The sequence below is a fragment of the Dendrobates tinctorius genome, unplaced genomic scaffold (genome assembly GCF_039654945.1).
Source record: "Dendrobates tinctorius isolate UK_male_01 unplaced genomic scaffold, ASM3965494v1 ptg000011l, whole genome shotgun sequence".
In the NCBI taxonomy this organism is placed as follows: domain Eukaryota; kingdom Metazoa; phylum Chordata; class Amphibia; order Anura; family Dendrobatidae; genus Dendrobates; species Dendrobates tinctorius.
Window position 1 is genome coordinate 97,121,925 of NW_027361679.1, and position 25,607 is coordinate 97,147,531.

Consider the following 25,607-nt stretch of genomic DNA (forward strand, 5'->3'; position numbering starts at 1 on the left):
TGTGATCAGTTGAACAATTCCCGTCTATATTTTCGTTCTACACCATATGGTTAATTTATCGATCTCTTATGGAGACCAGCTGCAGCTCTGTTTAAGTGGCTTAAATCACTCTGAAAAGTTAGATAAAAATAGATAAAACAAAATTGGAATAAGTCACCAGTTTGAGACCTGTTACCTTTTTTATTTTTCTGTTGATTGAGCTGTGTGAGGGCTTGTGTATTTTTTTTTTTTTTTTTTTTTTGCATGGTGTTAATAGTAGTTTAGAAAGTACATTTTAGTTATCGGGTCACCTCTTTACCTTCCTGATGTTTCAGGAAACGACACACGTACATGGCAATGGTGGTTGTGAAGGAAGGGGGGAGTAGGGTCGGCTATAACATCGCCTATTGTGATTGGTGGATCCTTCATCAGCTTTGTGTAAAGATGTTGCATGTCATTGTAATTTTGCCTCTGCTTATAATGAGCCTTGCTGTAAACTCTTGCACAAAAGGATGGGTAGCATGGGTTTAAAAAAAAATAGCGGACAGTGTGAAGATTGCAAGATTACAAATTTAGTTTTTTTGTAATGAAGATCACAGTTTTAGAACATTTCCCAACCTCCAAAAGAAAATGTAGCACAAAAACCTGATTTAAACAATAGATCACTTTATGACTACACATTTCTGATGCAAAAGATAAGACAGCGATGAGCCTCATTTTGATATTTTAGGTTTGTTGATTTGGTCAACTAAATCTACCTGACTGCAGTCGTGCGGGCTCAAAGCCAGGCTCTAATTCATGCTTCCCGTGGTTTGGGCAGCGTAAATAAACTCTACATTTAAAAGGTACTCTGTCAGAATTCTCTTATGTCTCGCAAAATAACTTTGTTAAATACTTTATTTTTAAGGTTGAAGTTGTCGCCAAGCCCAGCTCGCATTACAGTATCTCGAGCCACTTCAAGCAGCAGCTACGCTACCACTCGCCAGTCTCGCAACAAAAGAAAACGCATGGAAGCTGGAGAAAGTGAGGGAGCTAGCAGCATTCAGTCTTCTGCTACCTCTGCTACAGGGCCTTATGCTTCCAGCAGCGTGGGGGAACGAAGCAGTAGTAGCAGGTTTCACATGTCTCAACAATCCACTGCAACTGGTAGCATCACTATAGAGGAGATTGACCTGGAGGGAAAGTTTATTCACCTAAACAATAACTCTGATAAGGTGATTGTCACGTTCCTTTGTATAGACTTCAGCTGTTAATATTTTGTTGTTTATCCTTCCTTCTGTAAGTATCATCAAAGTAGGACAACTAACTGTCACATTTTGGTTTCTCAAATGCTCAGCCACTGCAGGTTGATGTATAGGAAATGATCTGAATAAGCATTTATGGAAGGTATGTACTTATAAAGGGGACTGTATTGCCTGAGCTGTGCACTTACTACCAGGATTGAATTATTGCAATTATGTATTTAACTAATCCAATTTGCTCACTAAAGCTGCAGTCTAGTGAGCATCACCTTCATCAGTTTTTGTGCGAGAAAGCAGAACTCTTTGGCAAACCTTTCATGTAGGCTCATAATACTAAAAGGGAATCTTATTAGGTTTGTGCCGCATAATGTAGGGACGGAGACCCTGCTGCTAGTGCGGGGCTGCTGCTGTAGTTTCAGTAAAACAGTGGTTTATCAGGAGGTGATTATCACTAGAGGACAGGTAGTCTTCCATATTCATGAGCTCTGTCTAAACCCACCAATGATTGACAGATTTCTATATACTGATGTTAAACAAAAACTGACCGCGCTCAAGGGAGAAAATGTGCCTAATTCAGAAAGCCAATTCAAAGCAGTTCAAAGTAATAAACAATTGAAAAGATGTAAGAAAGATGCAATTAAAAAGGTACTACAGAGGATGAAGAGAGATGAGATGAGGATACACCAAATATTGCACAAGTATAAAAAGTAGTATGAGCCAAATAATCCAATGGGTGGCTGATTACTACCGACCAAATGAATGCACCAAATCAGATGTTAATCCTGAACAACACCAAGAAAAAAACCCTTATTTTCAAATACAATCAAATAATGTTGCCCTTATCGCATGGTGCAGTAAACTGTCCGTGGGTTAATGAAATCGCAAGGGGTGGTGGTGTGTGCTTAAATTGCCAGTAGCATCAGAGCAGGGCAGCAGTCGCAACGGGCAGAGCCAGGGAAAGCCCTGGCCAGTGGCGTACCCTGGATGCCCGCAAGAAGACAATGGCCGACAAGCTCCCTGAGCGTGTGAGGTCAAAATAGCTACGAGGCGATGTTAGGACCAGAAACCACCACCCCTGCAAATTCATTAACCCACGGACAGTTTACAGCACCACCCAGTAAGGGCAACATAATTTGATGTTTTTGCAAATGAGGGTTTTTTTTTTCTCTCTTGCTTCATTTTGGGACACAGGAAACCATGGGTGTGTGCTGCTGCCACTGGGAGGTTGACACTATGCAAAAAAAAGTTAGTTCCTCCCCAGCAGTATAAATACCCACCAACTTGCATGAAGCTGTTCAGATTTAGCTTAGTGTAAGTAGGAGGTGGACACGGGCTGCTCTCAGCCCTGTTTCTACCTTTTTAGGTTTTGTTTTTTATTAATGATCTCTATTTTTCAAGTTCAGCTTGTGATTTGGGCGACGCAGTGTAATAGCTCACTCCGCTCTACCCCCCCTAGAGACCGGGAGCACAGTGTGGGAATGCATCACTACTGTACCCTCGTGTGTGCTAGGCAGAACCCCATGCCTCCTAACACTTCAAGCGTGTTTGGGGCATCCGCAATACCGAAGATGTGGACTGGTCCTTGCTACTACCCCCCTGTACCGCCCACCCTCCATAGCTGGTCTTTCAGGGTTAGGAAGACCGAGGATGCGGATCGGTCCTCGCCACTACACCCTAGCCCGCTAGCCCTCCAGAGCCAGACGTTGCAGGGTGGGAAGACTGTATCGGTACCTTATAGCCGCCCGACATACTGCCCCGGGACCAGGTACCCTCCAGCCGCCCGTACCTCCGGGTTGTCTGATGACCGTCTTTATTATTGTGCTGCGAAGATGGATTCTGGGGCCTTCAGGACAGGTATCTCTTGTGTGGCTTGATGCCCAGAAGCACAGGAACTCATCTGGCACGGGAACTCAACGGGCCCTTTTTTCCTTAATGCTGACTTCTCATCACCATATTTTTTTCCCTGAGTATCATGAGCAGACCACCTGCTGTACTGCAGTGTTTGGGACAGACGCTCCGTCTAGACGCTCTGCATAGATGTTTCAATTTCATTCCCTCCAGGAGAGATCTCCCCTCCCAATGGTCCAGTGCTTGTGACTCGGCAGCTTATAGCACCTGGGTCTCTTTTAAATGTATTATAAAACAAAAAAAAGTTAATGAATCCAGGACACACTTTTATTTTAGACAGACATGGTGTCCTTTGTTTATGTATGCGATATCTTATAGTCCTTCCCAATGTAGCTCCTATAGGTCTAGGTATCCACCCAGACCTCGACTGCAGCAATGGAGTGTTTTTTTTTTTTATCTATGCCCACCAGCTTTTCCATCCATTTGGAATTAGACTTTAGGTGCTATAGGAATAACAGCAGTAGTGTTTGGTCCCCTATCCAGTAAGTCTGATGTACCTTTTACCACGTACCTCATGGTCAATCACAGCTGCAGTCCACATTTTCTGACCACTATCTAGTGTATAAGATGCACCGTTTACCATGCACCTCCTGGTAGATTGCAGCAGCCGTACAAGTTTTCTGACCACCATTAGGTGAGTCAGATGCACCATCTACCACATACCTAATGGTCGATTGCAGCAGCCGTAATAGTCTTCTGTCCACCATTCGGTGAGTCAGACCATCTACTACGTACCTAATGGTCGAATGTAGTAATAGTCCTTGTCTCATGCCCACTAACCAGTGAGTCAGGCGTACCATTTACCACACACTATCCAGTGACTCAGATGCAGCACCTGTCAAGTTCCTAATGGTTGTTTGCTGCAGTGGTCCACGTTTCCTACCCACTATCCAGTGAGTCAGATGTACCATTTAACATGTATCTCATGTTCAGTGACAGCAGCGCTCCACGTTTTCTGCCCACCATCCAGTGACTCAGATGCACCACCTATCAACTTCCTCATGGTCATTTGCAGCAGTGGTCCAGGTTTCTTGCCCACTATCCAGTGAGTCAGATGCACCATCTGCCATGTACCACATGTCCGATCGCAGCTGCAAATGTAAGTGCTCTCTCTGCTATCCGGTAAGGCAGTCACACCATCTGTCATGTATGGAGCTCTTTTCTCATGATTGCACTCTGGTCACTTCTCCATCTTGGCTTGGGTTATCGACATCCCAAAATAGTATCTGGTCCCGGTCCAACATATTGATTTTTCTGGGAATGTTGTTTGACTCAGCACGATCAAGAGCTTTTTTTCTACCCAAGGAAAAACCCTTGATCCTATCAGGTGTGACTCTCTTCGTCAGAGGCACTTTTGCACGTTCACTCCACTTCTGCATGAGCGTTCTAGGTAGGATGGTTGCATCAATGGAAGAAATTCCATTTGCCTACTTTCATACTCATCATTTTCAATTTTTTTTTTTCTGCCATCAAGATGGGACTGGTCGATTCACTCCCTGTATCGACTAATCATGCCCCTCTCCGGATAAATAAGTCTCTAGACTGGTGGACTTCATCTCCTCTAGTCATCGCTACTGCAGAAGCCAATCTTCTCAATTGGGGAGCATATTTTAAGAACTTAACAGTCCAGGACTGACGGACCAACCAAGAATTATCCCTTCCCATCAACATTCTGGATTTTGGGTTCCTCCCTCTTGCTCTACTTTTCTTGCAAGGACCCTATTCTCTACCATTAGTTTTGGGTCCAAACGGACAATGCCACAGCGGTGATAGAGATGAACCTTCAAGGAAGAACCTGAAATCAAGCAATATTGTCAGAAGTGTAGCAGATTCGGTTATGATCTTGGCACTGCACATCCCAAGAGTGGAGATCTGGGCCACCGACTTTCTCAGCAGAGTGGGTCCTGCCGCCGGCGAGTGGTCTTTCAAGCATTCAGCCTCCCATGACGTGGCTCCTTGGAGGGTTTCCCGACATAAACCTGATGGAGTCCAGTCTAAGTCACAAGATTCTTCATGTGATCTCCAGATCACACGCTAGCAATTGGCACTGACGCTTTGGTAATTCCTTGGTCTCACTCCCCCATAGTACCCGTTACCTACCTTAACACTGATCTCTAGGGTGGTCCAGAGGATCAAGACTGAGGGAGTGCCCATCATGCTCAGCACCCCAGAAGACTTGGGTAAGCAGAAGTAGTCAACTTCCTCACAGGCACTCCGTAGAAAGAAACTCCAGGATCTTCCAGATCTTCTCTCGCAGGGTTCTATGTTACACCGGATTTCTGTCACTATTTAACAGCATGACTAAGACCATGTTTCTGAAATCAGCTGATTTCTCCTATCTGCTTATCCAGACAATCTTCAAAACTCGTGAAAAATCTTTCCGCTGGTGTGTAACTAATCAGACCTCCCAAGGGTCTTTTATCTGTTTCCATTTTGTCCTTCTTACATTTGAGTCTGAGATCTGGCATCTCATTCAGTTTTCTCAAGAGACAGGTGTTTGCTTTTTCCATCCCTTTTCGAAAGATTTTAGCATCTCGCCTGCAGGTCAAGACCTTTCTGCAGGGAGTTGGGCACTCTGTTTCCCCCTACCAGCTTCTGGTAACACCTTGGGATCGCAATTTATTACTCAGAGTTCTTCAAGAATTAACATTCAAACCTCTACGAGACACCTTTCACTTCTTTCCTGGAAGGTTACCTTCCCGGTCGCCATTTCTTCTATCAGATGAGTTTCCAAACTCACCGGTCTGTTGTTCCTCATCTAGGGTGTCACCAGGACAAGGTAGTGTTACATCCGATATCATCCTTTCTCCCTAAGGTGGCATTTTGTATTTCTCCCTAATGAAGATACTGTTTTTGTCCTTTTTTGCTCCCTTTCTTGATCAAGAATGGTCTCTAAACAAACTGGACCTGGTAGAATTCTCTGTAGCTACCTTCCCAGGACAGCACTAATCAGATGTGCAGATTCATTGTTCTTAATCCTGTAATGTACTCGTAAAGGTCTTGGCTGTTTCCAAGTCTATCGAGGCCTGCTGGGTTCACTCCGCTATTCTGAACCTACTGATTAATGGACAGATCACATTCATTTAAGGTCACCACGCGCTCCTCTCGCTCAGTGGGAGGCTTCCTCTGTCACCCACCACCAGGCGTTGGTCTTGTACATTTGTTAGACTGCTGCATAGTCTTCCTGTCATACCTTTGCCAAGTCCTACAAGGTTCACTTATAGGTTTAGTCATATGCAAATCTCTGTAGAATGGTCCTGCAAGCAGCAGTGACCCGAGCTCTGATTTGATGGTACCACCTTTACCCACCCTTGGGACTGCTTTTGGACGTCCCATGGTTTCCTGGGTCCCCCAATGAAGCGATGGAGAAATGAAGATTTTGGGTACTCACCGTAAAATCTTTCTCGGAGCCTTCTTTGGGGGACACAGCACCCACCCTTGTTTATTGTTCGTTGTGGTTATGTTATGATAGTTGTATACCTGTTGCTTCTCCTACTGCTTTCTCACTAACTGATGAGCTTCCTGACAGTTGGTGGTTATATACTGCTGGGGAGGAGCTAACTTTTTTGAATAGTGTCAACCTCCTAGTGGCAGCAGCATACACCCTTGGTTTCCTGTGTCCCCCAATGAAGGCTCCGAGAGAGATTTTACGGTGAGTACCCAAAATCTTCATTTTTCTTGTTGTTCAGGATTAACATCTGATTTGGTGCATTCATTTGGTCGGTAGTGATCAGCCTCCCATTGGATTATTTGGCTCATACTACTTTTTATACTTGTGCAATATTTGGTGTATCCTCATCTCTTTGGATTTGTGCAATCTCTCTCCATCCTCTGGAGTACCTTTTTAATTGCATCTTTCTTGCATCTTTTCAATTGTTTGTTGGTTACTTTAGAACTGCTTTGTATTGGCTTTCTGAATTAGGCACATTTTCTCCCTTGAACGTGATCAGTTTCTGTTTAATATCAGTGTTTTACTTATTTTTTAGGGGTGACACCTACTCCCCTACTGACCTTAGCAGCTGAGGTTATTTCAGCGATTTTCTTGCCGCTTGTTTAGGTAGCGCGTATGTGTTTTTTATATATATTTGGATTTCTGTATACACTGTGCATAGGCAAAAAGCGGGTCCTGGTCCGGCGCCTCCCATCTTTTTGCAATGCCGCCCTCCTGCTTGCTTCTTGGCTCCCCGACTTTGCGCTCCTGCGAGGCGTATTTATCTGCCCTGTTGAGGGCAGAGCAAAGTACTGCAGTGTGCAGGAGCTGGGAAAGGTCAGAGAGGCCCAGCTCCTGCACACTGCTTATATTGGGTCTAAGCTATTCTAACAATAAAGCCTGATAAAATGGATGTACCATATTTTTCGCTTTATAAGACGCACCCCAAATTTTGAGGAGAAAAATAGGAAAAAACTTTTTTTAATAAAATGGTGGTGCTTCTTATAATCCAGGCGTCTTATTGTTTACCACTCTGTCCCCGGGGTGCTGTCGCCCACTCTGTCCCCGGGGTGCTGTCGCCCACTCTGTCCCCGGGGTGCTGTCGCCCACTCTGTCCCCGGGGTGCTGTCGCCCACTCTGTCTGTCCCCGGGTCCTCCGGGTGCTGCCGCTGCGCTGGGTCCCTTGGGTGCTGCCACCATGCTGTCTACCCCGGTGCCTGCCGCTGTGTTCTGTCCCTTGCTGCATGCGGGGCTCTGCCGTTCCATCCATGCCTGTGCGGTGGCTGGCTTGCTTCCTGGAAAATGGCCGCCGCGCAAGCGCAGATGGAGATCTCGGCATTGAAATCTCAGGAGATGAGATTTCAGCGATGAAATCTCATCTAACGAGATTTCAGTGCCGAGATCTCCATCTGCGCTTGCGCGGTGGCCATTTTCCAGGAAGCAAGCAAGTCACCGCACAGGCATGGATGGAACGGCTGAGCCCCCCACGCAACACAGGACAGAGCCCGGCGGCGGCAGGCACCGGGGGACACAGTGTGGCAGCGGCAGCACCCGGAGGACCCAGCGCTGTGGCGGCAAGTAACGGACACCCGCAGCGGCAGCACAATAAAAGGTATGTTTACATTGTAAGACGCACCCCTATTTTCCCCCCAAATTTTTTTGGGGAAAAAGTGCGTCTTACAAAGCGAAAAATACGGTATTACCCATGTGACAGGGCTTACACTGTACAATACTAATGTGTGGCCCTGCAGTCAGACTATATTAATTTAAATGTTTCAACTTACAGGATCAATCTCTAGGCAGCTGGAGGCTTAAGTTGAGCATTGGAGACCTAGAAGAAATGGTATATAAATTCACCCCCAAGTATGTGCTGAAAGCAGGCCAATCTGTTAAGGTAAGTAGTTTATATCTTTATATGGAGACATAAAGAAAAGAACAGCCTACATAGAGAGGGGTGGGGATTAGTGATGTGCGAGTAGCATTGTTGCTCGGGTGTCCTCCCGAGTATTGGCGTGCTCGAAGATTTAGTTTTCGTCGTCTCAGTTGCATTATTTGCGACTTGTAGACAGGGTGAATACATGTGGGAATTCCCTAACAAACAGGCATTCCACACATGTATTCAAGCTGTCTAGCAGTCACAAATCATGCAGCTGAGACGACGAAAACTAAATCTCCGAGCACGCCAAAATACTCGGAGGACACCCGAGCATGCTCGGGAGAGCCGAGCAACGAGTATACTCTCTCATCACTAGTGGGGATGTGGGTTGTTAATTTTTTTTTCCCCCACAATCCAAGATGGTATAAAAGAAGGCAATGCTTTATTTAAAAGAACATGCCCTTCTAAGACTTTCAGTGGTGAAAGTTTTAGATTCTGAATGTTTCTATTTCAGATATACAGTGCTGATGCGGGGGTCGCCCATAGCCCTCCGTCTGTCTTACTTTGGAAAAACCAGAGTTCTTGGGGAGCAGATGACAATATCCAAATCTCCTTGGTGAACAGTGATGAGGAGGCAAGTCCAAATAATTGCTGATTAATATTATTTACTGTAATGGGATGAAATAAGGAGAAATATTAATGTATTTTTGTGAAAGTGTATGATTGTCGTTTTTTGTATCACCATGGAAAAGTCTTAACAAGACTACAGAACTGGCTATTTAGTTGCACAATACTAATTTGTGCTTTATAAAAATGTGTTTGTAAGCTTCTATCCCTATAATTCTCTTGGGCATTCAAACAGAAGAATAACTTAGGAACGGTCTGACAATTCTGTCAGATAATACTCAGTTTCTTCCTGAAAATGATTGCACACACAAATTCTTTGGTATTATTATCTTCATTTAATTTGTCTTAAATGAAAAAACACAGAATTGTCCTAAAGCCAAATTGGATATAATTCCACACCAAACATAAAAAAGAGGGTGGACAAAAGTATTGGCACTGTTCGAAAAATCATGTGATGCTTCTCTAATTTGTGTAATTAACAGCACCTGTAACTTACCTGTGGCACCTAACAGGTGTTGGCAATAACTAAATCACACTTGCAGCCAGTTGACATGGATTAAAGTTGACTCAACCTCTGACCTGTGTCCTTGTGTGTACCACATTGAGCATGGAGAAAAGAAAGAAGACCAAAGAACTGTCTGAGGACTTGAGAAACCAAATTGTGGAGGAAACATGAGCAATCTCAAGGCTACAAGTCCATCTCCAAAGACCTAAATGTTCCTGTGTCTACCGTGCGCAGTGTCATCAAGAAGTTTAAAGCCCATGGCACTGTGGCTAACCTCCCTAGATGTGGACGGAAAAGAAAAATTGACAAGAGATTTCAACGCAAGATTGTGCGGATGTTGGATAAAGAACCTCGACTAACATCCAAACAAGTTCAAGCTGCCCTGCAGTCCGAGGGTACAACAGTGTCAACCCGTACTATCCGTCGGCGTCTGAATGAAAAGGGACTGTATGATAGGAGACCCAGGAAGACCCCACTTCTTACCCCGAGACATAATAAAGCCAGGCTGGAGTTTGCCAAAACTTACCTGAAAAAGTCTAAAACGTTTTGGAAGAATGTTCTCTGGTCAGATGAGACAAAAGTAGAGCTTTTTAGGCAAAGTCATCAACATAGAGTTTACAGGAGAAAAAAAGAAGCATTCAAAGAAAAGAACACGGTCCCTACAGTCAAACATGGCGGAGGTTTCCGTGATGTTTTGGGGCTGTTTTGCTGCCTCTGGCACTGGACTGCTTTGACCGTGTGCATGGCATTATGAAGTCAGAAGACTACCAACAAATTTTGCAGCATAATGTAGGGCCCAGTGTGAGAAAGCTGGGTGTCCCTCAGAGGTCATGGGTCTTCCAGCAGGACAATGACCCAAAACACACTTCAAAAAGCACTAGAAAATGGTTTGAGAGAAAGCACTGGAGACTTCTAAGGTGGCCAGCAATGAGTCCAGACCTGAATCCCATAGAACACCTGTGGAGAGATCTAAAAATGGCAGTTTGGAGAAGGCACCCTTCAAATATCAGGGACTTGGAGCAGTTTGCCAAAGAAGAATGGTCTAAAATTCCAGCAGAGCATTGTAAGAAACTCATTGATGGTTACCGGAATCGGTTGGTCGCAGTTATTTTGGCTAAAGGTTGTGCAACCAAGTATTAGGCTGAGGGTGCCAATACTTTTGTCTGACCCATTTTTGGAGTTGTGTGTGAAATGATCAATGTTTTGCTTCATTCTCTTTTTTGTGTTTTTTCATTTAAGACAAATTAAATGAAGATAATACCAAAGAACTTGTGATTGCAATCATTTTCAGGAAGAAATTGAGTATATCTGACAGAATTGCAGGGGTGTCAATACTTTTGGCCACAACTGTAGATGGGAGATGTTGGACATATGGGCACCAAAGGACACCTGGATATCCTAGTGGTGGGAATGAATGCGGTTAGTGGACATATTTCCCTCCTCGAATCACCAGGACCTTTGAGGATTATGGGAGCATCACCCGGTTTCATCAACAAAGTTGGGTGAGATTGTTACTACATTATTCTTCTTTTAGCATGCCCAAGAGAATTATAGTGGCCTTTTTTGCTCTAAAGGGCGGTGTGTGTCATGTATTTTCTTGCACTAATATACATAAGCATTTTGTTGATATCCTGTCTCTTTAGTACCGTATATTGTATACCACATATTTTCTTGCTAGTGGGTTTATTATTTGTTCAAACTATTGTGGGCCTAGATGATGATGAAATAATACATTATAAGCATATTATTGGGGAGAGCTTTTGCAGCCTTCGTCAGATGTGAAACCCTCCTCTTGCATATTGAAACCCACAATCTAAATGTTTATTTCTGTTTTGTGGACCAATGGTCTTTTTAATGGAGCTCCTTGTATCCCAAATGGCATCCTTGTATATTGGAAGCATCCATCTGGCGTTGAAAAGGCAGCCTTCTCTTTGGCGCTTTGGGACATGGGAATTTGCCAATACCCTTTTGTGAGGTCAAGGGTAGTAATGTACCAAGCCGGCCGTAGCCTCTCAATTAATTCATCGACCCAAAGCATTGGGTAGGCATCGGTCTTAAAAACCTCATTCAACTTCCGATAGTCATTGCAAAATCGCCGTTCGGCACTAGGACTATTGGACTGGACCAGCCATTCTTGGATTCCTCGATGACTCCCAGGTTCAGCATCCGCTTCACCTCCTTGGAGATCACTTTTCAGCGTGGTTTGGGAATCCGGTAGGTTTTCAAGTTGACCCAGAAATTAGACTCCGCCAGGACGTCATGCTCTATGACCTTTGTACAACCTGGAAGTTCTGAGAACAGATCTCCTTTACGCTGTAGCAACTCTCTGCACTGCTGCTTCTGGGAGTGAGACAAGTTTTCTGGACTTGGCTAGCAAATAATCGGACTTGGCCTGCAAACAAGGAGCTTCCACGGGTTCTCTGTCCTGCCACAGTTTGACCAGGTTCACATGGTACACCTGGTAGGGCTTCCGCTTCCCCGGTTGGTGGACTTTGTAGTTGACCTCACCAACTTTCTCCATTACCTCATAGGGACCCTGCCACTTGGCCAGGAACTTGGTCTCCACCGTGGGTACCAGCACAAGTACTGGATCCGCTGGATTGACCGGTCTTATCCTGTCGGACCTATTATACACCCTGGACTGGGCTTCTTGAGAATTGAGGAGGTGCTCCTTCACAATGGGCATCACGTTGGTAATTCTCTTACATCTGTTTGACATGCTCTACCACGCTTTTATAGGGGGTGGTTTCAGCCTCCCAGGATTACTTCACCACATCCAAGAGCCCTCGAAGATTTCGTCCATAGAGCAGTTCAGATGGGGAGAAGCCAGTGAAAGCTTGGGGAAATTCCCGGATGGAGAAGAGGTAGGGAAGTAGACAGTCCCAGTCTTGGCCGTCCTCCTCCACTGCTTTCTTCAGCATACCCTTCAAGATGTTACACTGAGGTTCTGAGCTGAGAAATTTGCAGGGACTTGCACAACTCCAACATGACCTTCGATCGATATGAAGGGGTTCCCTTGGTCCGTCAGTATCTCCTTAGGCAGCCTGGTTTGGGAGAATATATGGATCAGCTCCTTAGAGATTCACTTAGCAGATGCATTTCTTAAGGATACCGCCTCTGGGTACCAGGTAGCATAATCCAGGACCACCAATATATATTGATGTCCTCTTGCAGATTTTACCAGGGGTCCCACCAGATCCATCGCTATTCGCTCGAATGTCACCTTGATGATGGTTAACGGCACCAGAGCACTGTGGAAATGGGCTACTGGGGAGGTCAGCTGGCACGTGGGGCAGGAACGACAATAGTTCACAATTTATCTGTAACACTCAGGCCAAGTAGAATCTCTGCAGAATGCGCTCCTGGGTCTTACCTGTCAGGAGGTGACCATCCAATACATGGGAATGAGCCTTGTCTAACACTCTGCGTCTATAGAACAAGGGTACCAATAGCTGCTCTATTCACCTTTTGGCTTGGTTACCCTATAAAGATGATCTACGTTCACAGCAAAATGAGGGAACCGACTATCGGCCCTCGGCTCCTGATGCACACCATTTAACACAGATTGTCAGATGCCCCTTTAAAAGTTAGGTCCCTGAGTTGGGTGGTTCCAAAATTTTCTCCAGGACACCTCCAGCTCAGGGACGTTGGCCTCAGTGGATGCTTCCTCATCGCCAAGAAGTACACAAAATGGAAACCTGTCTTCCACAGCCTGCAATGAGGTTTCTTCCGGAGCAACCTGGCTGTCGCCTGGACAATCAGACGTCCTCCCTTTTCCCCACAAATCCCAAAATAACAGACTCGCCCTATTATAATAAGGTGCAATAGGTCCTTGACCACGCCGACCTCACACTAGGGTTACCAAACTTTGAGTCCAGCAGACCAGTCACTTGCATCCAGTTTACAGACACGGGGCATTCTTGCGGCCCCTCTCCCGTTTGGGAAACAGCACGGCAGGCCGGATATGCAAAGTACGAGCAGCGCAGTCCTGTGCTGCAGTCCATTGCTCGGTGGTCATGGGACAACGGTCATCTATGTGGCCAGGGGAATGACACCTCCAACAAACTACACTATGGGAAGGGGACCTTGGACACTAACTCTGGTGCTCTTGGTTGCCCCCCCCCCCCCCCAGGTGTGGCTCTAGCTACCTTCTTGTGGGTGTCAGCCCCACTTTGGAAACCCCATTATGGAGATGCTCCACCCCCTTGCTTCCCCAAGGACCTCTCCTGTTATCTCTTCACCAAGCTCACTAGGTCATCGGCATTAAGGGGATCACCCTGGGCTACCCAGAATTGCCTTGGCAGGAAGTGCATTAACCTGTCCATGACAACCTTCTCCACCATCTGTTTTGAGGAGGAAGATTCAGGTTGCAACCATTTTTGGGCCAGGTGTAGGAGATCGAACATTTGGGACCGGGGAGGTTTGTCACTGCGATACGCCCACTTGCGCCCTTGTTGTGCTCTGACAGTCAGTCACTCCTAAGCGTGCCAAGATCTCAGCCTTTAATTTAGCGTGTTCTTTTGTGTCCTGCAATGCCATGTCATAATACACCTTCTGCGGTTCACCTGTCAAATATGGCGCCAGAACCTCCACCCACTGCTCCCGAGGCAATTTCTCCCTTTCCGCCACCCTTTCAAACACCATCAGGAACGCCTCGATGTCATACCCTGGGGTCATCTTTTGCAACATTCCTTTTAGGCTGCGTGCACACGCTGAGGATTCACTTGCTGATTTTTCCATGCGGATCCGCAGGTAAAACCGCAGGTGAAGTGACCTGCAGTTTTCCTGCGGATTGGCCAGCGGTTTTCCCCTGCGGTTTGACACCTGGACAATGGAATAGGTGTCAAGCCGCAGCAGAATCTGCAGAAAGAAATGACATTCTGCGGATTTAAAACCGCAGCTTTTCAGCATGGAAAAATCCGCAGCATGTGCACTGCGGATTTGAAAACCCATAGGATAATGTTATACTGTACACTGCCTGCGGAACTGCTGCGGATCCGCAGGGCCAAATCCGCTGCGGATGCGCAGCTGTTTCGGCCCTGCGGATCCGCAGCAGTTTCTGCTGCGGTGTACAGTACCTTTTTTATATTCTATGGAAAACAAACCGCAGTGCACACGGTACGGATTTTTCTGTGCGGATTTGCTGCGGTTTCAGCATGTCACTTCGTTGTGCGGAATCCGCAGCGGTTTCATACCTGCTCCATTGTACAGGTGTCAAACCGCAGGGTAATCCGAAGATAAACCGCAGGCCTTTTGACCTGCGGATTTTGCAAAATCCCTGCGAAAAAATCAGCAGCGTGTGTACACACCCTTATCGTCCTCATGTAAGCGTCATCAGCCGAACTTTGAATTGGCGCGCTCGTCGTGTCCTGGATGGCGGTTGCCGGAAGCTGCATCTGCTGATGTTGCTCCTGCAGGATCTGCTGCTACTGCTGGACCTGCTTTAACAGCCTGTTTGGTTTCTTGCTGTTGCGCCTGGACCAAGTATTTCAGCAGATCCTCAATATTGTCAGATTTCCCTTCTACGGCCACTTTCACCCCGGACATGCTTTATCAGTAGTCGCACTGCCTTTTAGAATTTGTCCGTGCTTCTAGCACCAATTGTAAGTATCTGTACTCGGTTGCGGCAGGCACAGGAAGCGATAGTGTTGAAATGTCCAAGCAAGTTTAATAAAACGGCATAAACTGCTCTGGATAGGAAAACATATGAACAGCCTTTTCCGGCACAAAGTAGCAGAAAAAAAACAGTCCATATAGTACTACGGGTCTGCCTGCTCAGGTCAGTGTCTTTAGCCCCTTAGTGACGGAGCTAAATTTTTTAAATCTGACCAGTGTCACTTTATGTGGTGATAACTCTGGAACGCTTCAACAAATCCCAGTGATTTTGAGATTATTTTTTTTCGGGACACATTGTACTTTATGATAATGGTAAATTTAGGTCAATACGTTTTGTTTTTATTTATAAACAATATCAGAAATTTGAGAAAAATGTTAAATGTGCAATTTTCAAACTTTGACTGATTATCCCTTTAATTCAGATAGTCATACCACACAAAAACATTCAGAAATAACATTTTCCGCATGTCTGCTTTACATCAGCACCATTTTAAAATTTTATTTTGTTAGCATTTTAGGAGGTTTAAAAATGTAGCAGTAATATTTTTCATTTTATCAAGGAAATGTATCAAATTTATTTTTTTCAGGACCTCTCCAGGTTTGAAGTCACTTTGGGGGTCCTATATATTGGAAACCCCCCAAAAGTAAAACCATTTTAAAAACAGCACGCCCTGACATATTGAAAACTGCAGTCAGGTAGTTTATTAACCCTTCAGGTGATTTTCAGGAATTAATGCAAATGCCACCTAAATGTCACTGACTTCTGAAAAGGTTACAACAGCCGTCAGACTCTAAGGTCGCTATTTGGTCATGAATTGCCATGGCAAACATCAGGACCACATAATCATGTTAGGGTGCAGATGGGGATAAAGAGGAAGCCCCCCACACTCTGCATATCATTTATATGATGTCACTATTGACAGCAGCATCTAAGGGGTTAAAAAGATTTGGACGGCGCAAACACTGATCGTGGCTGCTGCAGCAAGTTATCAGCTGACAGCTGCTGGATCGTCACCTGTGTGGTGATGCTATTCTCTTATATCTCACGTCAGTTAAAAGACGTATTGGCAGTCATTAAGGGGTTAGCACACACACAATGGAGGTCTCCACTCCCCCTGTCACACACTGAATGAAACATCTGGCCTCCATTTTATTAGCCAAACCACATCCCTGGGGTGGGATATGTGAGCGGTCATTCCCACCCATCTCATGACTGCTCGTAAAACCTGGCCCTGAAACGGCCAAATAGCTCTCTCAGCACTATATGTTCTGGAGCATGCTTCCAAGCTCACATCACAGCAGTTAATAGCCACGATGATACATATGTCCCCTCACTGACTCTTCCAGCGGCCATCTTACACCTTTTACTTTAACCCTTTAAAGACTAATGACAGGTATAGCACGTCATGAGCAGGTGTTAGATCCCGCATTATGGCGTGCTATACCAGTCATGTACTTCATCTGTCACTCACTGTGTGAAGACAGTGACAGCTCCGTGACGAAAGCGGTCACTGACAGCTGACTGGCACAGCATGTAATCTGCGGGAGGTGCTGAAATATCTGCATTTTCCTGCTTGGCTCAGCTGACAGCTGAGCTTCTGCAATAAAAGCCAGGGCTGGTACCTGCACTGCCCCTGGCTGATTAACCCTCTAGATGCTGTGATTGTGGCATTTATAAGGTTGTGAGGGGTGGCTCCCTGTCATACCCATCAGCACCTTGTGATGAAATCACTGGATTCGATGGTTGTCATATCACCCAGAGGTCAAACAATGACCTCATGGTGTGCCAGGTACAGTGGCCTGTTAGACCCAACCATAAGCAGTGTAATAGGTGAATGCCTGTGTAATCTCACAGGTCTCATGCATTGCAGTACATGTGTATTGCAATGCATGAGACCAGTGGTCAGACAAAAGTTCCATAGAGAGACTAAGTAGAAAAGTAAAAACAGTTAAAAGAAAAAAATCAAATTCTAAAATAAAAAAAACACAAATATAACACCAATCAGTACACATGTTTTTGTAAAAACAAAACTAAGCTAATAAAGTACACGTTTGGTATCGTCGCATCCGGAGCTGCACGACCTGTAAAACTGTCACACTAACCCTTTCAGTGAACCGTCAAAAAAAATAGAGGCAAAAAACTATTCATCATACCGCTGGAAAAAAAAGTGGAATAAAATGCGATCAAAAAGACTAATGTTAAATATAAATGGTACCTCTGAAAATGTCATCTTGTCCCACAAAAAACAAGCTGTCATACAGCTCCGTCAGTGGAAAAATAAAAAGCTATAGGGTCTCAGAATACAACAATGCAAAAAATAGTTTGTGTAAAAGCATCAAAACCTTAAAAAAAAGATAAATGTGGTATCGCTGTAATCGTACTGACCCGAAGAAGCTGCGTTATCAATTTTACCAAACGCCAGAAAGGCCTAAAAAAAAAACAGGATTTTTGGGTTGCTTACCGTAAAATCTGTTTCTCTGAGCCTTCACTGGGGGACACAGAGACCATGGGTGTATGCTGCTGACACTATACACAAAAAAAGTTAGCTCCTCCTCCGCAGTGTACACCCCACCGACCGGCAGGGAATTCCTCAGTTAGTGAGAAAGCAGTAGGAGAAGTAACAAAATATATTGAAAACAGAACAGACAACTCAACTGTAAACAACCAACAAACATAATAACAGGAGTTGTAGAACATGGGAGGGTGCTGTGTCCCCCAATGAAGGCTCCGAGAAACAGATTTTACGGTAAGCAACCCAAAAATCCTGTTTTCTCGTTTGTCTTATTGGGGGACACAGAGACCATGGGACGTCCCTGGGGTGGGAAAACAAACTTCCTTCAGGCCAGCGGACTCACCACCGCCGCCTGCAGAATCCTCCTACCTAGGCTGGCGTCCGCCGAAGCGTAGGTGTGGACATTGTAGAATTTCACAAACATGTGAACCTTTGCAAAGCTGCAGCACGGAAGCCCTGTGGCATACCGCCCAGGAGGCACCCACTGCCCGGTAGAGTGTGCTCTGATCCCTGGAGGAGCCACTCGATGCTTAACTCGGTAGGCCTCCAAGATTGTCTATCTGATCCAGCGAGCAATAGTGGCCTTTGAAGCTGGGTGACCTTTCCGCGCCCCATCTGGAATGACGAAAAGACTGTCTTTCGCATGGAAGTCGTCCTGGATAGATAGACGCTCATCGCCCTGACCACATCCAGCTTGTTCAAGGACCGCTCCCGAGGATGAGTTGGACTCGGACAGAAGGACGGAAGAACAATATCCTCATTGAGGTGGAAAGAGGACACCACCTTAGGCAGGAAAGAGGGCAGAAGCCGCAGAACTACCTTATCCTGGTGGAGTACCAAAAAAGGGGAACGGCAAGAAAGAGCTGCCAATTCCGACACACGCCGGATGGAATTGATGGCCACCAGAAAGGCTACCTTCCAAGAAAGGAGAGAAAGGGAAACATCCCTGAGAGGTTCAAAAGGAGGACCCTGCAGAACCTCGAGAACCAGATTAAGATCCCATGGATCTACGGGCGCTCGGAACGGAGGAGCCGTGTGAGCCACACCTTGAAGAAAGGTCTTGACCTGAGGACGGGAGGCCAACGTCTTCTGAAATAAAATGGACAGCGCCGAAACTTGACCCTTCAAAGAGCCGAGGGCAAGCCCCGCATCCAGCCCTGCCTGAAGAAACGCCAGAACGGAAGGGAGCGAAAAGCACATGGGCGCGATGATATTGGCCTCGCACCAAGTGAAATAGGCCTTCCAGACACGGTAATAAATTTTGGAAGATGATGGCTTTCTGGCTCGGATCATGGTATGAATTACTCGATCGGGAAATCCTGCCCGTTTAAAAACCTCGGTCTCAACAGCCACGCCGTTAAATTGAGCGACCGAGAATTGGGGTGGCAGATCGGCCTTGAGACAGCAGATCTGCCCTGTCTGGAAGCTTCCAGGGGGTGTCCACGAGAAGATTGACATTGTCCGCGAACCAAGACCTGGGCCAATTCAGGGCGATGAGAATGACTGGGATTCCTTCTGCTTTGATTTTCAACAGTTTGGGAAGAAGAGGCAGGGGAGGAAACAGGTAGGGGAGTTGGAACTGCGACCAAGGAACGGCCAGAGCGTCGGCGCCCACTGCCATAGGGTCTCGAGACCTGGATACAAACTGTGGGACTTTCCTGTTGAGGCGAGACGCCAGCAGATCTACATCCGGGGTTCCCCATCGACGGCAGAGCAGATGAAACACCTCCGGATGTAGGGACCACTCTCCCGCCGCGAGACCCTCGCGGCTGAGAAAATCGGCGGCCCAGTTGTCTACGCCGGGAATGTGTACCGCGGAAATTGTCGGCACGGAAACCTCTGCCCAATGAAGAATCTTGGACACTTCTGCTAGGGCTGAGACACTCCGTGTCCCTCCTTGGCGGTTGACATATGCCACCGCTGTGGCATTGTCTGTCTGAATCCGGACAGGCAGGCCCCTGAGGAGCCTCTCCCAGTGAACGAGAGCCAGATGAATCGCTCGTATCTCTAGGACGTTGACCGGCAGAGCTGATTCCTGAGACGACAATCGACCCTGAACCGTGTGATTGCGGAACACTGCCCCCCAGCCGAGGAGGCTGGCATCCGTTGTTACAATCTGCCAGTGAATGGGAAGAAAAGACCGTCCCAAGGAAATGAGAGGTGACGTCAACCACCAGTTGAGTGACCGTTTGATCCGGCGTGAAAGACGAACAGGACGATCCAGGGACAGAGCCGACCTGTTCCACCTCGACAGGATGGCGTGTTGGAGAGGTCTGGCGTGAAATTGGGCAAAGGGAACTGCCTCTATCGCCGCCACCATCTTTCCCAGGACCCTCATGGTTGTTCGGAGGGACGGAAAACGTGTGATCTGCAGCGATCGTACATCCTGCTGCAGGGAAAGAATCTTCTCTTGTGGGAGAAAGACCCTTGCCCGACGAGTGTCGTACAGTAGGCCCAGAAACGCTAGATGCTGAGTAGGCACCAGACAGGACTTTTTCCTGTTGACGATCCACCCGAAATTGGAAAGGGTGTCTAATACGATCGGCAGACTTAGGCGAGCCTGTTGAAAAGAGGAAGCTTTGATCAGAATGTCGTCTAGGTACGGAAAAAGGACGAGACCTCTGATCCTCATCAAGGCCATCAACGCAGCCATGATCTTCGTGAAGACTCTGGGTGCGGTGGCGAGACCGAAGGGCAGCGCGACGAACTGGTAATATTCCTGGCGAATCGCAAAACGCAGGAACTTCTGATGTCCGGAGAATATGGGAACATGTAGATAGGCATCTTGGATGTCTATTGAACACATGAATTCCTGCTCCTCCATGGAAGCGATTACCGAACGAACCGACTCCATCCGGAAGAGGCGGACTCTTTTGAGTAGCTTGAGATCCAAGATTGGTCGGACCGCCCTGTCTTTTTTTCGGCGCCACAAATGGGTTCGAATAAAACCCTGTGAAACGCTCCGCCTCGGGAACGGGCACAATCACCCCGGAACTGAGGAGAGAGGCGATGGCTGTAAAGAACCCCGGGATCAAGGCTGGATCTTTTAGAGGGCGGGATTCGAAGAAACGATCTCGCGGACGAGAAACGAACTCTATCTTGTATCCTGACGATACAACCTCCCTGACCCAAGCGTCCTCCACTGAGGCCAGCCAGACGTCCCTGAAGAAGTCGTCGACCTCCCAATTGGAAGGGACCCTCGGAAGTCCGACGATAGTCATGCTGATGTGGACCGTCCAGATCTCGATCTGGATTGTCTGCCCTGGGAAGAGTGTGATCGCCAGGAGGGGGTGGGTCTGAAGGAAACTTTCTTTCTATCCTGGCGTGCTTGCGGTCTCTGTTGGTTGGAAGGGTTCTCCGCCGTATTGAAACAGTGGAAAGCCCGAAAGGGACGAAACTGACGCCTTAGTGGGGGTCTGCGAGGCTTCAACTGAGGGAGGAGGGAACTCGTGCCTCCGGTGGCGTCCTTAATAATTTGATCCAATTGGGATCCAAAGAGGCGCACTCACTGAAAAGGCAGATTAGTAAGAGACAAGTCCGCCTGCCAGGCCTTGAACCAAATCGTACGTCGGATTGCCACTACGTTGCTTGACGCCTGAACCGCGCAGGATGCGGCATCCAAAGAAGCAGAAAGCAGATAATCCCCCGTATGGGAGATCTGATTGGCGAGATCGGCCAATCGCTCTGGTTGTGCTTTTTCTAGGATGCCCTTACGAAGATCCTCTGCCCAAGTAGCTAAGGCCTTTGCTGCCCAAGATGAAGCAAAGATTGGACATACCGCCGCTGAAGCCGCTTCGAATGCAGACTTTGCTAGGGATTCTATAATCCTATCATTAGAATCCTTTAAAGACGCCACACCTGAAAGCGGGAGAACCGTGTTATTAGAAAGTCTGGACACGGGTGGGTCCACCGAGGGAGAAGCAGACCAGTTGTCCGTGAGCTCTTTGGCAAGCGGGTACAGCACGCTGAGACGCTTTCCTCTTTTGAAAGCATCTGGTCGGATCTTCTCTTTCTTAGTAAAAATCTTTCCAAACTCTGAATGGAAAGGAAATACCCTGGAGGGTGTTTCCGCCCGTCTGAATGAAACCTCCTGATCTGAGGATTTCGCAGGGGAGTCAGCAATGTAGAAGGTATGGTGAATCGCTGCAATGAGGTCCTGCACCGTAACCTTCATATGCGCATCCTGGTCCGAATCCAGCTCTAAAATCCCCTCACATGACCTGTCCGAGAACGCTTCACCTGACTCGGGAGAGGAGGCCCAGGAGGGAGGCTGCTGCGAAGGACTATGCGGTGAGATGGGACGAGGAGAGGATTCCGGCTGGAGATCCTGCCTGGGTCTTTTGCGACTAACACTGGCTAGCTCAAATGGAATCTCTTGAGACCTGCTGGACCCTGCAGAAGTGTCCAGGGGCAACTTATCGAGAACGGCTACTAGGGACTGAGACACCCTGGTGAGGTCTGCCACTGATTGTGATAGTGACGAAGCCCAGCCAGGCATGGGGGGGCTGACTCTCACATGGGGCCATAGATGGCTACTGAGCGGCGTCAGGCTGAATTGGATTGCTGCAGTCTAGGCATAGGGGAGTGGACTGACCTGAGGGAAGTTTGCGATTGCAAGAAGAACATGCAAAGAACTTGACTAGAGTACAGGAGGGAGCCGTAGGGCAGGCACGATCAGATTTAGAGTTGGACATAGTGAGTAACTGAGGTAGATATATAAAGATAAACGGGGTGCTCACTGTTATAGTAGGTGCTCAGAGGTAAAATCCAATACTGAATATAGTACAAAAACCTCGGCACACAAAATTCAAATGAAACTCAAATGAGTATGAGTAAAGACCAAAGTTTATTGATTCCAAAATATCATAAAGGCCAATATTCCACAGAAAAAAATTCGACGTTTCGCTATAGCGCCTTTTTCAAGAACTTATCTACAGAATAAACAATACATGCGCTCATTACATAACAGATATACAATCAAGTACTAATCATACTAAAATAATAAATCATAATTCACACAAAATAAAGACTCAATGCATTGAGTATCATATCCATTTAAATAGTCAATATCGACCCAGAGTAATACCTGTGGAAATAATAATCCATGGACATCAGAGTCAAATTCATCATACATGTCATATAGGTGTGGAATGCCTTATAAAGAAAAAAGAAAGATCATATTAAAAATTTAATACAAAAAAAAACAGTGCGTCACCAGGAAAAGTTTACCAGGTATACAATACAATATATGAAAGTAATATGCTCCATATAAATGATTGCAAAAAAGCATCCTAATCTTATTTTTGCTCCATATAAATGATTGCAAAAAATTGCAAGAGGGCATCCTAATCGAAATACATTGTGCGTTCTATAAATATACCATGCAATATGTGAAAGTACTATGCTCCATATGAATAGTTGCAAAAAAAGGAATCCTAATCCAAATACATGGTGCGCTCTATAAATATCCCTTTTCCAGATATAACTCGGTCCAAGCATACCTATTTGAAAGTCCGTGGATTGTATGCAAGTGCTCCATGGTGACCCGTGCGGTGTGGCCCGTCTCTGCCATGAGAGAACACGGCTCTCTTATATCGGAGAAGCAGAGAACTTCCGGGGTAAGAGTCAGCGTCCCACAGAAAGAACTGCGCATGCGCTGTCGGCGTATACCGGAAAAAGCCAAAGTGAAAAGCCGAATGGTTGTGAGATGACGTAAGCAGGCTTACAGGGGAATGCCGAACTCGAACGGGGAACTGATATTGAAAGGAGGGAGAGTTTAAAGCCGCCACAACCATCCGACATATCAGGATAAGGATCATTTCCCACGTGCATTATCAAACTAAAAAAGACAAGAAAAAACAAGAAAGATTTAAATAAATGAGATCATATAAGATAATAAATGAAAGGCATACAAATATATACGAAAAAGCTATGATAATTATTTCCACCAATATTCAAATACAAGAAAATAAAAGAAAAAACATAGCCTACATTGCATACACTGGAGAAGAACCACAGGTTTCAAAAATCCTTGCAATATAAATAAATATGTAATACAGAAACAAGAAAAAAAAATATATATAATAGAGTAGAGCGGTCATGGACAGTTCAAAGATATGGCCCAAATTTAATATAACCAGACTAGCACCCGATTTCATATTCTCTATTTAACCCCAACGGTGTTAGGGTCTGTAAAGTATGAATCCAGAAGGATTCTCGCTCCTTCAATCTTTTAATCCTATCTCCCCCTCTTCTAGTTATTGGCACCCAGTCAATGACTTGGTACCTCAATTGTGCCACCGAATGCCCACATGATATAAAGTGGGCTGGAATCGGTAACAAAGTTTTTCCACATCTGATGGTGGATTTATGTTGAGAAATGCGGTCTCGGATATGTTGGGGAGACTACCCAACATATCCGCGACCGCATTTCTTAACATAAATCCACCATCAGATGTGGAAAAACTTTGTTACCGATTCCGGCCCACTTTATATCATGTGGGCATTCGGTGGCACAATTGAGGTACCAAGTCATTGACTGGGTGCCAATAACTAGAAGAGGGGGAGATAGGATTAAAAGATTGAAGGAGCGAGAATCCTTCTGGATTCATACTTTACAGACCCTAACACCGTTGGGGTTAAATAGAGAATATGAAATCGGGTGCTAGTCTGGTTATATTAAATTTGGGCCATATCTTTGGACTGTCCATGACCGCTCTACTGTCTATTATATATATATTTTTTTTTCTTGTTTCTGTATTACATATTTATTTATATTGCAAGGATTTTTGAAACCTGTGGTTCTTCTCCAGTGTATGCAATGTAGGCTATGTTTTTTCTTTTATTTTCTTGTATTTGAATATTGGTGGAAATAATTATCATAGCTTTTTCGTATATATTTGTATGCCTTTCGTTTATTATCTTATATGATCTCATTTATTTAAATCTTTCTTGTTTTTTCTTGTCTTTTTTAGTTTGATAATGCACGTGGGAAATGATCCTTATCCTGATATGTCGGATGGTGGTGGCGGCTTTAAACTCTCCCTCCTTTCAATATCAGTTCCCCGTTCGAGTTCGGCATTCCCCTGTAAGCCTGCTTACGTCATCTCACAACCATTCGGCTTTTCACTTTGGCTTTTTCCGGTATACGCCGACAGCGCATGCGCAGTTCTTTCTGTGGGACGCTGACTCTTACCCTGGAAGTTCTCAGCTTCTCCGAAATAAGTGAGCCGTATTCTCTCATGGCAGAGACGGGCCACACCGCACGGGTCACCATGGAGCACTTGCATGCAATCCACGGACTTTCAAATAGGTATGCTTGGACCGAGTTATATCTGGAAAAGGGATATTTATAGAGCGCACCATGTATTTGGATTAGGATTCCTTTTTTTGCAACTATTCATATGGAGCATAGTACTTTCACATATTGCATGGTATATTTATAGAACGCACAATGTATTTCGATTAGGATGCCCTCTTGCAATTTTTTGCAATCATTTATATGGAGCAAAAATAAGATTAGGATGCTTTTTTGCAATCATTTATATGGAGAATATTACTTCCATATATTGTATTGTATACCTGGTAAACTTTTCCTGGTGACGCACTGTTTTTTTTTTTTTTGTATTAAATTTTTCAATATGATCTTTCTTTATAAGGCTTTCCACACCTATGTGACATGTATGATGAATTTGACTCTGATGTCCATGGATTATTATTTCCACAGGTATTACTCTGGGTCTATATTGACTATTTAAATGGATATGATACTCAATGCATTGAGTCTTTATTTTGTGTGAATTATGATTTATTATTTTAGTACGATTAGTACTTGATTGTATATCTGTTATGTAATGAGTGCATGTATCGTTTATTCTGTAGATAAGTTCTTGAAAAAGGCGCTATAGCCAAA

General features: G+C 45.6%; 1 protein-coding gene across 1 annotated transcript in view; it reads left to right on the forward strand.

Annotated features, from left to right (window-relative positions):
• Positions 1-25,607, forward strand: part of LMNB2 (lamin B2) — a 148,982-nt gene that overhangs the window by 87,691 nt on the left and 35,684 nt on the right. Inside the window, exons 8-10 of the mRNA XM_073545097.1 lie at positions 887-1,193; positions 8,345-8,452; positions 8,949-9,072. Of these exons, the coding sequence (XP_073401198.1) occupies positions 887-1,193; positions 8,345-8,452; positions 8,949-9,072 (539 nt within the window). The remainder of the gene's footprint in view (positions 1-886; positions 1,194-8,344; positions 8,453-8,948; positions 9,073-25,607) is intronic.